The sequence below is a fragment of the Eretmochelys imbricata genome, chromosome 11 (assembly GCF_965152235.1).
Source record: "Eretmochelys imbricata isolate rEreImb1 chromosome 11, rEreImb1.hap1, whole genome shotgun sequence".
Taxonomy (NCBI): domain Eukaryota; kingdom Metazoa; phylum Chordata; order Testudines; family Cheloniidae; genus Eretmochelys; species Eretmochelys imbricata.
In genome coordinates this window covers 60,973,757-60,987,692 of record NC_135582.1, presented here as the reverse complement: position 1 = coordinate 60,987,692, position 13,936 = coordinate 60,973,757, and the positions used below count along the sequence as shown (strand labels likewise).

The 13,936-nt window shown below is 38.6% G+C and overlaps 1 protein-coding gene across 2 annotated transcripts in view; it reads right to left on the bottom strand.

Moving 5' to 3' along the window:
* ABI2 (abl interactor 2) overlaps positions 1 to 13,936 on the bottom strand; it is a 101,305-nt gene that overhangs the window by 39,002 nt on the left and 48,367 nt on the right. For both annotated transcript variants that reach the window (XM_077829980.1, XM_077829981.1), the window contains exon 3: positions 7,383 to 7,559. In XM_077829980.1, coding sequence (XP_077686106.1) covers positions 7,383 to 7,559 — 177 coding nt within the window. The remainder of the gene's footprint in view (positions 1 to 7,382; positions 7,560 to 13,936) is intronic.

The window sequence follows — 13,936 nt, the reverse complement described above, 5'->3', positions numbered from 1 at the left end:
TATCTGGGTATGGAAATGAAATGGTGGGTCACGAATGCTCATGAAATTGAGGGTTGGGGTGCGGGCTTTGGCTGAGGGTGCAGGCTGTGGAGTGGGGCCAGAAATGAGGAGTTCAGGGTGTGGGAGGGGGTTGGGGTGAAGGCTGGGGCAGGGGTGCAGGGTGAAGGCTCCAGCTGAGGGTGTGGGCTCTGGGGTGGGGCTGGGGATGAGGGGTTGGGAGTGCAGGAGGGTACTCCATGCTGGGACTGAGGGGTTCGGAGGGCAGGAGGGTAGATCTAGGCTGGGGCAGGGGGTTGGGGCATGGCAGGGAGTCAGGGGTGCAGTCTCCTGGCGGCACTTAACTCAAGCAGCTTCCGGAAGCACCGGCATCTCCCCCCTCCAGCTCCTACGCGGCGACGTGGCCAGGCAGCTCTGCATGCTCCCTGTCCACAGGTGTCGACCCTGCAGCTCCCACTGGCAGCAGTTCCCGGCCAATGGGAGCTGCGGGGGTGGCACTTGGTGCAGGGGGCAGCATGCAGAGCCCCCTGCCTGCCCTATGTGTAGGAGCTGGAGGGGGGACATGCTGCTGCTTCTGGGAGCTGCACGGAGCCACAGCATGCACAGAGCAGGGTAAGCCCCCAACCCTGCTCCCCGGCTGGAGCGACAGAGCAGGGCAAGTCCCAGACCCCACTCCCTGGCGGGAGCTCAAGAACCAGTTTAAAACGTATGAAGGGCCTGATGCGGCCCCCACGCCGTAGTTTGCCCATTCCTGATGTATACCACTTATACTTACAGCCCTTCTGAGAATAAAATGAATGCCCCATTCAACAATACTCTAGGAATTATCTTCAGGTATTTCAAATATCTAAGATGTTGGAGCAATCTGTCACCTAATACCAGCAAAACCAACCTCAGGCTGAGAGAAAAATTACCTTCCCAACCCACCTCAGTTCTTACCTATTATATGTATACTCAGCTGACTGAGCTTGTGACTGTGAGCCAGAAACTTCTGAGTTCTAACCCTGGCTTAGATTTACTCACTTGCCCAGGCTTGTATGTTGAGTCAGTGGCAGGTGAGCAAACCTCTCTGTATCACGTCCAACTAACATGGAGTGATGGGAGAACTGTCTATACTAAAAAGTTACAGCTGCAATGTGTGATTTTTAATTTGATTCAGTTAGACTGGTGCAAGAAGCTGTGTGAACACTTAGTTCAGTTTAGCCAGCCTTATCTTGTTTTAGCTAAAGCAGATTACAATTCTGTTTAAATTAAACCAAAAATAAGCCACTCAAACATACACAAATGTCTAAACAGAGGTTTGCATTGTTATACCTAAATCAGTTTAGCAACCCATTTAGTTAACCTGTGCAACTTTCTTGTGTAGCAAAGCCTGCACTTAAAATGTGAAAAAACAAAAACAATAAATGCTAAGGTAAGTATTATATATGTGATCTCCTCCAAAATGGGACAACTGTAATTCAATTGTATTTATATGACTATGGAGGCCATTTTTCACTTGCAGCTTCAAGTCATATGTGCCAGTCTGTGCACCTAGAATTTTTAAGTGCAAGTCAGATCAAATGAACTGTTTAAACCTCAAAGAGCAACATACAACACACCTTTTTAATTATTATTATTATAATAAAGAAAACCCCACAAATCTGGCAACAAAAGATTGTCTGACACACATTGTCTGACTGGCCTAATCAAGCTTGAGATCAAGGATGTTCTTTGACAAGTAACTTTAAAATTCCAATTTGACCTACATTATAAAGAAAAATATGCTAGCATCATTCAAGTTCTATATATAGAAGAATTTCTTACTCTGAAAGGCAGAAAAGAGGCTCTTACCATCACTGCAAAGGGGAAGAGAACCTGCCAGCTCTACTCTATAATGAAGTGAACATACGATACTTTTAGATCATTACTTCTGCATAACTTGTGCTTGGAGAAAGTAATGAAAACTTTAAGAATATGCCAGCTGCTTTTCCAAATCATTCAAAGTTACCATACCAAGAATAGGATTTTTACAGAATTGCTCTCTGTGAAATTCAGTATTAAATATGCATAACTACTGCATTACAAATGCTGTACTGTCAGTCTAATTTTGATACCTGGAAAGATACTACAATAAATTAAGCAATCAATTTATGAGCATCTAGAAGATAAGGTAATAAGTAATAGCCTACATAGATTTGTCAAGAATAAATCATGCAAACCACCAATCTAATTTCTTCTTTTGACAGAGCTACTGTACTATGCCTAAGGGAGAGCTTCTCCTGTTGGTGTAATTAAACCACCTCTGCGAGAGGCAGCAGCTATGTTAACATAGTGCTGTCTACACCGGAGGTTAAGTTGGCATAACTGCATCACTCGGCGGTGTGGATTTTTCACACCCCTGAGTGACAGTTATACCAAGGTAAGTTTCTAGTGCGGAGCTGGCCTTAGGCTCACCTGGGAGTACTCACATGTGATACTTTGCAGGATTGTGGCTTAAGTACATTGATGAGTTAAACATAATACTGCTAGATTAGTGGCATACTAAAAGCAATCTGATATTTTTAAGAGAGGGTTAACATTTTGCATAGTGATATTCCCAAGTCTGAGAAAATATGTGTAATATTTGCCACTATACATACAGTATTTTATATAAAGAGTAACTCTGACATTTATTCAAAGTAACTAATGTGTGATACTGCAACTTTAAAAAAAATGCAGAACTTCATATAAAAAATTTTTGATTTTTCAACACAACCTTGGTGTCCCTTTATCTGAGTAAGTTTACACTGAAATATTGGTCACAAAGTGAATCATAAATCACACCGTATATAGGATAAAAAGAGTATTACACATGGGGAGGTTTAAATTCGGCTAACTACTCATTTATATGCCATTTATTCCTACTCAGTGTAAATATACTATTTCTCCCTTGTCAGGTGAAAACTAGCTATCCTAAAATGAGTCAACATTTCACTGTAAGCTTTTATAATTAACTGCAAATATTAGCTACATTAAACCCATCCATTTATATTGCAAAATGTCAATCTATACTGAGACTGAAGGCAGAGTACATACAGAGGGAGAAGGAATGGCTTATTCTTTTAAAAAATTATTATTAGTGACATGCTAATTTCAAATCTCTCCCTATGTGTAATAGTCTCTAAAGAATAAGAATGGAAATCCAGCCCTGGGGTTTCTTACCTTAAATCTAAGCAACCACTTAATGCATACATGGAGCAAATAAAAGAGGTAAGGGAAAAAAGCATTGAAAGGTTAGTTGGAACTTCAGGATATGAAGAGAAAGGAAATAAGAAAGAAAAAGTTAAGCATTCAGCATCAACAAAATAATGTATCAATAGATCATAGAAAGAGTGGTTAAAGCAGAATGTGCCATGAACAAAAGATTTTCAAGATGAAACTTTTAATAGACACACTGATTAATCAAACAGCCTTCAGATATGTCTTAAATTTAACTAGGTAACTAAACATCCAAATGTTTGGAGGACTACTCATGAGACAGTGCAAGTTCTCCCACTGCTAACATTCGAAGGGTTAACATTTTCCCCACAGTGAGGGTTAGATTCTAAGTGGATAAACTTTAGAAGTGAATTTATACTAGATGGCAAAAAGCATCCTCATTGATTGTGAGAATTTGGATGCGAGTAAACGTTGTTTTACATGTATTACTATCATTCCAATTTGCTGAAGCAGCAGTACATTAATACTGGAGTATTAACCTAATCTAAAAGTGCCCTGTCAGCCAACCCTGTCATGTCAGCTAGCACTCGACCGGAAGTGATGAAAGATTTCCTAGCAAGGAGAACACTGAATCTCAATTTTTTTGCACTCCAAAGGCCAAGTAAAATTGGGAGTTTAGGCACTAACTTTTAAAGTTAAGTTGTATTTATGTCCTGCTGCCACAATGCCGGATAGTTTCACAAGCCCAAAATGTGTTCGGAAATACCAGTCCATTGGTTTGACTATCTATTTGGTTTTTTTAGTTCTAAGTAATTTTTAAGAATGCTGCATTTTCTTATACCCTATGTAATACTGGGAACACTGAGCAGCTCAGAATCCCAACTGTTAATCATCTAGACATACCATATTTTGGGTCATCCGTTGTTTAGTTCCCAAATAAACCCCACTATATTATATGGGTATAATACATTTTTCTGATTTACTGAAAATTTCCTCTAAATTACAAGGTCCACAGATCTAATAACCAATAGGCTCTCAGCTTCATGAAGCTACATAACCAGAGCCAGACTTGTCAGTCACTGCCACAGGAGAGCATGGCAAGCTACTCTGAAGAGCTCACCAGTTGAGACAGTTTCCATGGCAAAGGGTAATATCCCCTGTGGTCTGAAACTTAATGAGATTATATGCACTACAGTAATATACTGTGAGTTCTTACTGCAGAGCATAACTGTGAGTTAACTGAAATGAACTGAACAGGATTTTTTATCCTATTGGGGAGAGAAATACTCTAAAGAAGGGAGGGTCAGATCTGAGGATCTTTTAACTCTGAAGAAGAAAATTTTTAGCAAATCAGAATAAAAATTTCCCTCTTCTCTTTCATCTACAAGGTCCACTGATTCATTAACCAATGGGATTTTCATAGTGTGGCTTCAGGGAGGGTTCAAATAGAACTAACTACATATAGGATTTTAAATTCCTTCTCTACTACAGCATGAAACATTCTTTAACTGAAGGTACCATCCACTGATGCCTGAATGTCCAGCTTATAAATTTTTGAAAAGGGATGAATGGATAACCCAGTGGCTATCCTGCAGATCTCATAGCACATGTAGAGTTACTTAGCCGGGTCGGCTGCTGCCACTCTCAGTGAGTGGATTTTGACCTCAGTTGCTGGAAAGAGACACTGACTTTTAGGCTTCATGGATGCACCATCTCAACCATTCTGAAACAGTAGCTTTGGATAATCTATCTTTTCTTTAGATATCAGATGGTAGAGAATCATTGGAGCACTGTGTGTGACAGAGGTAGATCTCAAAGGCTCTACCAACATCCAATATATGCCACAACTTGTTTCCTGGGAGATAATTTTTCCACAGAGCCCAAAAAAATCATACTCGCCACTGTTTGTCAAAAACTGAGTTAATTTTCGGGATAAAGGCTATGTCCATATCATTGTGGAACATGTATTATCCCTCAATAGATAAGGCCCTAAGCTCTACCACCTTCGGGGGGGGTAATGGCTACCAGGATGGCCACTTTGATGGAGCAGAAATATATGGATACCTTCCTGTTGGGCTCTATAAGATTAAGAGTCACCATGTTAAGGATCACCTTTAGGTCCCATGGCAGTGCTCAATAAATCTTAGGAAGATGAACTAAAGATGTATCTATGAGAAATTACTTAAAATCCCAGTATAAAGATATCCTCATTCTGTCTGTATGCTGGATTGTGCAGCCACTAGACATTTTGAAGTTGAAACTGTAAAGCACTTGATCAGACTGTTCTGGAGGCAGAACAAACAAATCAAAAAAAAAAGTGAACTCTTCCGTGTGAGGTGACTAGTTCTGTCTATAGAGTTGCATAAAGGATGAGAGTCCATTATCTAACAGATCTGTGGACCTTACAGACAAAAGAAAAATTATTATTTCAAGTAGCAGTGCACACTGATGATCATTTGACAAACTATACAATGTTTACAGACTTTCATTTCCTAAATAAAAATGCAGCACAATTTAGAGGTTCTTTGGAGCAAACTTTGCTTTTAAACAACTGTCACAGGACCTGGTCACAGGGTCTTAACATGTGATCCACTGATCCATTCATTTGAGCAGGTTTGATGTCAGAGTCTTTTGCAAGAACATAGTTTATCATATCACTTTGGGCTTGATCTTGTTGCACTGAAGTTAACAGGATTTCTGATTACAATGGGTGTACAACTGAGTCTAAATTAAATTGTGCTGTAGCAGAGAAATAATTTTTCCTTAATCTGTCCTGAAAGAATATCACTAACTCAAAGTTATCATAAACGATAGCTATGATAATTCACTTTTATGCGCTACATGTTAATATATTCATTGATTCACCATAAGGAATTCTGCTGATATGCACTAATTCTTTTATAGAAACAGACAGCAGATTTTAATACGAGGCAGCTGATTTCTTAAAGAGCTTTCCAGATATGAAATATTTCTGCAAAAATGTGCTGAAAAACATCACTTCTTTTTTTACCAGATTATGTACACAAATTGAGTAGCAAACATTTCCAATGAAAAATAAGATATGTATTTGTTATAAAAACAATGTTCAAAAGCTCTTGAATAAAATATTGCTTTATTGAAAAGATCTTTAAAAAAGAATGCTTTGAATTTCAATTTTAAATTCAAAGATGATTTGTCTACTTGCATTAATCATGTAACTTTATAAAATGTAATTCAGACAGTGTGAAATAATGAAATTCATGTCAAGCACAAGAAATTTTGCAATCAATTGATTTAAAGCATGTTATTGCACCACTACTTTGAAAGTTTTGTGGATTTGTTAATGTATGTGTTTTGTAAATGATACTGCTTCATGTTATTTACATTTCTTCTTTCAGAAAGTAATGTTGACAATCCTTTTATATTCAAATGGTTTCTTAATAGCATAAAAATAAGGTCACATCTGCTAAGATTTTATTTACATTAGATGTGATTTTTAAATATGTATGTCTAATTTGCATATGGCATTACTGTGTATACCAACCAACTTGCAAAAAAGCAAGCAGTTATGGGTCTAGTCAAATTTGCAGTTAGTGCCTAATTAGCTTGTGCAATTCTAGTAACTACATGCAAACTCAGGCCCTAAAAATTGTACTATTCATCCCAAATCTGTGTTTAAAAAAATTCCTGAAAAGGCATAACTGGCTGGCCCAGGTTTTGGTGGCAGTCTTTAGGTTCAGAAAACCCATTATTGGACATCAGCCACGTTGCAATTCTCTTCAACAACCACTAAAACTAAAGCACATTCAATGCTGCCTTTTACACAAATACATCCTGCTAATGAGCCACATGGTAGCACTACTGGTATTACATCTGAGTCAACATATGCATTTTGTGGCAATAACCGGACAGAGGGTTAATAGCCTTTCATTACTCAGGTACCTCCTGACAACAGATTCAAACAAGGGAAAAGGCATTAGCCTCTATCCAAGTAAGCAGGTTTAGCCGTGCCCCAGAGGAGTTCCATGGTCATACACATACCCAGAATCACAGGTAAAATGGTCTGCAAAGTTAAACAGGACCTGGGGATTCCTCTTAAATCCATCTGGATTAGACAATTGAGAAAACCCATGCTGCAATGTGGAAGACAGGAATAAGTCACTATTCCAGGTCCTTACGTTTTGAAAACATACAATAATTTAAGAGTGTTTTATAACATCACCTACCTTCACTCCATGTCCAATATCATCTAGAATTGTGTAATCAATAGGTTTTCTAATGTAGCGAACTGGTCGCTCCAGGTTGGCTGGTGCAATGATTTTGTGGGTTCTTGAGGTGTTTTTGTTCGTAGTCAAAATGCCAATTTCTCTTCTAGCAACTTTCTCTTTATGAATGTCCACTGTCTGAAAAACACAATGAGTTTACCAATAGCGTTGAATATTAAGTGTACATTTGGTATTAAAAACTTGATTTGGCTCCATGCTTTTATAGATTGCAGTTATATACAGATATATCAGTACAAACATTTGCTGAGTAAGCACTGCTTACACTCCTTTTGTTCAATCTCTGTTAGAAGTTACCACCTTCTGATTTCATTTGAATTCTTTACAATTAAGCAAAATCCCTCCTAAAGTTTCCGCTCTATTAGTAACTATTATTAATTCGGTTTCATTAATTTAACAATTTCTGTACTTTGACAGCAATTTTAAATGCTAAATGAGTATCTATACTTTAATAGTCACCCTCCAAAATGTCTTTCATTCTGATGAGGCCCCAAAGGTCTTTTCCCAGTCTGTTTCCCCCAGTTTGTGTGTGCCCTGTAATACAAACCTCTGACATAATTAATTTGTTTTGTCAGACTGTGGAGTAGTTTCTCATTATGGTAATTTATTCATTCATAGTAGCAGTGGTATCAAAAAGGATAATATTGATAATAATCAATAAGGATAATATCAGAAAAATCAGAACAGGTTTCTCATTCATTACACACAGTTTACTCTGCATAAAACGTCAGATTTTTCTTTAAAGTGCTTAGCACTTATCTAGCTATTCCCACTGTAGCCAATGGTAAAACATCCACTGACTTCAACGGGAGCAGCATTAGGGCCACAGCTAAGCACTTTTGAAAATCCCACCCTACATGCACAGCAATGACTATTATGGTAGAACAATGAATATGCAGCAAATTAAAAAGTATCGCTGCCAAACAGATGTCTCGTGAAAGTTCCAGAGATATTAACATCCAAAACTGATTAAGGCTGTATCATTAAGCAAAAAAAAGCAAGGAACTACAAAGTATAAGCCAGATGCCACATCTTTAACTTAACCCTTTGTACCTAAGTATTACAGATGATACTGTGAGCCAAACTCTCTCTACTTGAACTCCTGTGAAGTAAATGAACTTGGTCCCTTGCAGGCATCAGTCAGTGACCTCAGACTGCACAGTGGTTCTCAAACTTTCATATACTGTGAGTGGTTTAAGATTCATTTTAGACCATCCCACAATCCTGAATGCTTCTTCCCTACTTCCATTGCAGTGCTTGATTACACAGAAATAATATTAGTACAAGAAAAGACTGAAGTATACTTGCTTTAACACAATTGCTTATGTTGCTTTGTGCTTTTTCTCTCTCTATTTCTTCTCCCCTGACACAGAGTTATGTTTACCAAACCTCCCCCCATTTCCTGCAGCTTTAATTGCTAATCTGTCTAGGTCACTCGGTAGGATTTTCCTTTGCTTGCTGTTGATCCAGTTTTGGTAAAATTGGTCACATTTTAATTTATACCAGAAGAACTTGCACAAAACAGAGCAGTTGCGCAGGGTAAACAGAGGTATCTGATGGATTTTCATTTAACTGGTCAAAAAATCCTCTGGAAATCCTAAGGGTATTGGCTTGGGATATGACTAGGAAAAAGCAATGCAACTTGAAGGCAGACTTGCTTTCTTATTGTGAAAGAAACAGCTCTATGGACCACCGTTTCAGAGTCACAACAAGACAACAAAGCACTTGAAACCAACATTTTGGTCAAACCCATTGCTGACCTCAAACTTAGTAATTTCACATGAGGAAATTTATACTGTGAACAAAGTTACAGCTATGTGGACTTATATAATCCCACCAAAAGTCACTCTCATTGTGATTTCTAGTGTCTCCTGTTTGTTACCATTTTAAACACAAATTTAGTGTTTGTGAATGGTAACAGACTGACTTTACGCAGTCAAGAGGGAGAGAAGTCCTCTTTATACAAAGTCCTATTTAGCCAGAGAACATGTGCAGCAAGAGATCTGTTCTTTGCATGTACTCATTTTCATACCAACAAGAATAACTTATTAGTGTTTTACACTCCTGTTTACACTGCAGTTAACAAAACTAAGAGCAAACAGGATTCTATTGCATCTTGTGCATCAAAACCATTTTTATTACTTTCCAGTCAATTGCACTTGTGCAAACTCTTTCAAGAAAATAGGGTTCCCAGTTCTCACTGACTTTCAGTAGGAGATGGATGCTTAACTCTTTCCCATCTGTGCCTTTGAAAGTCTCCCCCATACAGGCCAAAAAGGAGTTATTGAGTCACACTAGGAAATCTGCTGTGTTTATAAGAAAGAAAATAGGGTTGCCCCAGTGTCCCAATAGAGGCATTAGCTAAAGACAGTGGACTGCCAATATGTAACCACCTTTATTACTAATGATATGGAGAGATGGAAGAACTCAGTTTGACTCAGAATCTAAGATGGGTTTGAAGACATAGCAATTAGAAATATCTTTTTACTGGTAAACTGAACATATGTGATAAAGAAATCATCACTGGCAACAGCAAGGATGGAACCAAAAATGCCATTAATACAATGACTTTTCAGAGCAGATACACAAGTTTTCAATCAATTTTAGCAAGACTTTCTTCAGAGCTATAATTCTACTCCAGTGCTCATGGGAGGAAAACGGAAACCTACAAACAGCAAATCATTTGTCTGTTCATGCCAGAAGAAAGACAGGAAGCAATGAATGTGGTTTCATTAGGCTTCAACTTTATTCACTTAAAATACCTGAGAGTTCCCAGCAACAAACTGTACAGTGCAAGGAGTGGGGTCGGCTCCCTGCTGTTCCAGATGTAGGAGGCCCAGAACTCCCCAACTCAGCTCCTTGAAGAGATGCTTTCCTTCAAATCCTTTTCCAATCCATTTGACCCACCAAGTGTATCCCTTCTATACCAACTACAAATTTAAAAAGGAGTTAATTCTTACACAAAGTTAAATTGCACAGTATACTTTCTTCCTCCATTTTAGGAGTAAAGAAAAAATACCAGAGCATCTTATGAAGCTTAACTGATACACAAATACTGATCAAACAGTGAACTGTGTTTCAGTCCTCAGTATTTTCTTCTGTCTGCACAGCAACCTAGCAGAAAGGAATCCTGGTCCATAACTAGGGAGTCTAGGCATGATGATAACCCTAACAATAAGGCCTTGTTTGATATGCTGTCTTGTACATTATCATACCATTTGGACACTGTTATCCCATGATACAGAACATTTTCTATGACATGTAACTACATTTTGCCAGGTATAGAATAGAGGCTTTAATGACTTTGTTCAAAAATTATCTATGTAAATATTCCAATACAGAGAGTTGCTAAAGTCACTCTTCTCCTCCCCCCCCCCCCCCCCCACGTCAGAAAAAACTGAAGACCCTGCCCAGAGTATCAGGACCGTGCACGGTCCTCACTATTACCTAAAATTGAATGGAAAGTTTGTTGTTCATTGATTACCAATAAGATGACTGATCAAGTATAAATTTGAAAATAAACATTGCAGAACTTTGCGCTAGACTTCTCTGTATTAAAGGTGATTAAAATGTAAGCACTACCCTTTTTTCTGATGGGAAAAAGATTTTAAATTACTTGTTCTTACCCTGCTCAATCATAATCTTGGCCAGAGACTATTAACTTTTGTACTGCAGAAACTTGTTTCCATAAAATAAATAGTATCTTATTAAAAGTATAACTACATCGGTCTTCCTTGAGGAATACTGTATTAGCTGAGACACTGCTATAGTTATCAAATAATGAAATGCTTAAAAACTTATTAAAACAGAAAAAGATCCAGTGGGAAAGGGCTTGCATGGCAACCCAAGCCTGTATCTTTATCTCTTAAATGTAAGTACAGAACAACTGAGCATCTGACCGTGGCACTCACTTATGGTAAATATACAAAGAATTCTACCTAAAAAGATTTTGCAGAGAGGCTTTTCAAGAAACTCATTTGCTTGGTTGGAAGACTGTTGCAGATGTAATATCTTAACAGTCTCATAAAACAACTACCTTGCAAGAACACTGAGGCAGTTGATTATATGAGAAACTGACAACTCAGAATAATCTGCAACTAAGGAAACAGACATACTATGATCCTCAATACACAGGTGACTACCATTACCACTGTCATACTCCCTGAAGTAACAAGGAAGAGAGCACTGACGGTATGTTTATTCAATAGTTTATAAGTTCCATCAAGCTGATCTTATCATGAAAAGATTTTCCTCAGAAAACCACTGGAGTAAAAAAGATTCTATCATCTTCATTTTAAAATGCATGGGTGTAACAGGTTCCCCCTGGGGTGCCACCTGGAACTGAGGTACCACTGAGCCCTCTGACTCACCAGCCTGGGCTCCCTCTCACACTGTGCTGCTGTGACAAGCTGCAGACCCGCTCCCAGTCTTACACTTCCACCAGCATTCACACAGGTAGGGACACACCGAGCTGCAGTTACATGCAGGCTCTCTGACCAGCCACTGCATGAACCAACAATGGAAAGGCTACAGGCAAGGTAACTCCCAGCTTCCCAGGCATGCACCACCTCTGGAGCATAAACCCAAAATTATACTGTCATGAACTGCACAAGGAACTGTACAGTGTAAACTGATAGAGTTCCTTCTTTCCTTCCTTCCTCCCTCTTCCCCCCCTCCCCCATGTGGAGCAGAATATGCAACAGCCTTTGCCCCTTGAGCTACAATTTTCCATGCACTTCACTCCAACTCACTGGTTTAGATTAAAACAAAAACAAGTGTATTAACTACAAAAGATAGATTTTAAGTGATTATAAGGATAGCAAACACATCAAAGCATATTACCTAGCAAATAAACAAAAATGCACACGAAGTTTAACACACAAGTTAGATTAACTATGAATTAGCAGTTTCTCACCCTGACTGATGATACCAGCAGTCTGGTAGATTCCCCAAGGCATGAGCTGCATTTCCTTTGCAGCTTGGGTTTCTCAGGTTTCTATACTCAGGCTAGAAATCGCTTTAGCCTGGGTCCAGCACTTCCCTGAGTTCAGCCTTTGTTCATCAGTTGTTCTTCACTCCCCACACAAGAGAACTCCTGGAAACACCTGAGGATGTCACTCCCTTCTTTCTACAGCTTTAGCATATAACGGGAACCCTTTGTTCCAAAACTCAGTTGCTGGAAAAACAATGATATCCCAAAATAGAATCCAGAGTCATGTGGCCTGGTCACATGATCTTGTGGAGTCATAGCAGCCATTACTTACAGGCTGTCTGGAGCATTCTCAGGAAAGCTCACCAGGTGATGGATAAGCTTCTCCTAGACCTATTGTTTTCCTTGATGACTCATTGCCCTGGATAGGTCCTTCCCCACCCATATCTAGACTGAAAGCATCTTGCCTAATGGGCATCATTTGAAACTACATTTGAAATACAGATACGTAGTCAATAATCGTAACTTCAGATACAAAAATACATGCATACAAATAGGATAATCATATTCAGCAAATCATAACTTTTCCTACGACAACTTAGAATTTGTTCCTAATCAGCAATTTCAGGCTACTGTCAACACTGTTCTGTGAACTTCTCCAAAGTTCTATTAACTTTGGGCCACTGCTTTCAATTGTCAGATATTAAATATCTGGACAGAATTTAGGAACAGTTACTATTAATCTTTTGATAAGCAATTCAAGGTGACTCCAAGAAAATTAGAGTACCTTCAGAAATCATCATTTGCTAAAGAACACATCTGAGGCCAATATTCAATATGTAATTTGGCAAAATATTGTACCAGTCAGTTCTGGAAAGGGGTTACACGAATAATGAATGCATTAGATAATTTTTGAGCAGTCACCAACATACAGAGCCACCTCTTACATTAGAAATATCTTCAAATCCTATAAGAGGAGTCTTTCAAAATATTAAATTGGCCTTCTAAAAGATTTACTATTTGTTGACAAGTTTCAGAAGTGAGATTGCAAAAGGAGTCCTGAATGCTTCCAAACTGGGATTTCTGAAAAAACTAAGATTCCAACCAATTCTAACTTGGACTTGTAACTCAGAGTATGCGTCTAGAAGACTTCTAAAATTCACTTTTAAAAACTTGATTGGAGACAACAATACTGACAAATGTTTTTGGAAAGGAATGGATCTTAAATATTTTAAAAATACCTGTTCACCAGGAGTTAAACATTCAGAGCACTGGGCAGAAATCACGTTGCGTCAACACCCACCGCGGACCTTCACGCTGCTTTGTTTTAATTAAAACAGTCGGATTCCCCTGGTCCACACCAGTTCTAACTCCAAACTGTTGTCCCTTTAAAACTGGCTTGTTGCTTTAACATAGGAACCCCTGTTTAAGTTTGGCAAGTTCACAAACTTGACAAAATGATTTTTTTAGGAGACAGTTGCCTAGACTCAAGATTTATATTTCAACTAGTATCAGTAACAGCAGTTGTGATGGCACTGTTAAGATGCTGAAATGCATCCCATTCTAT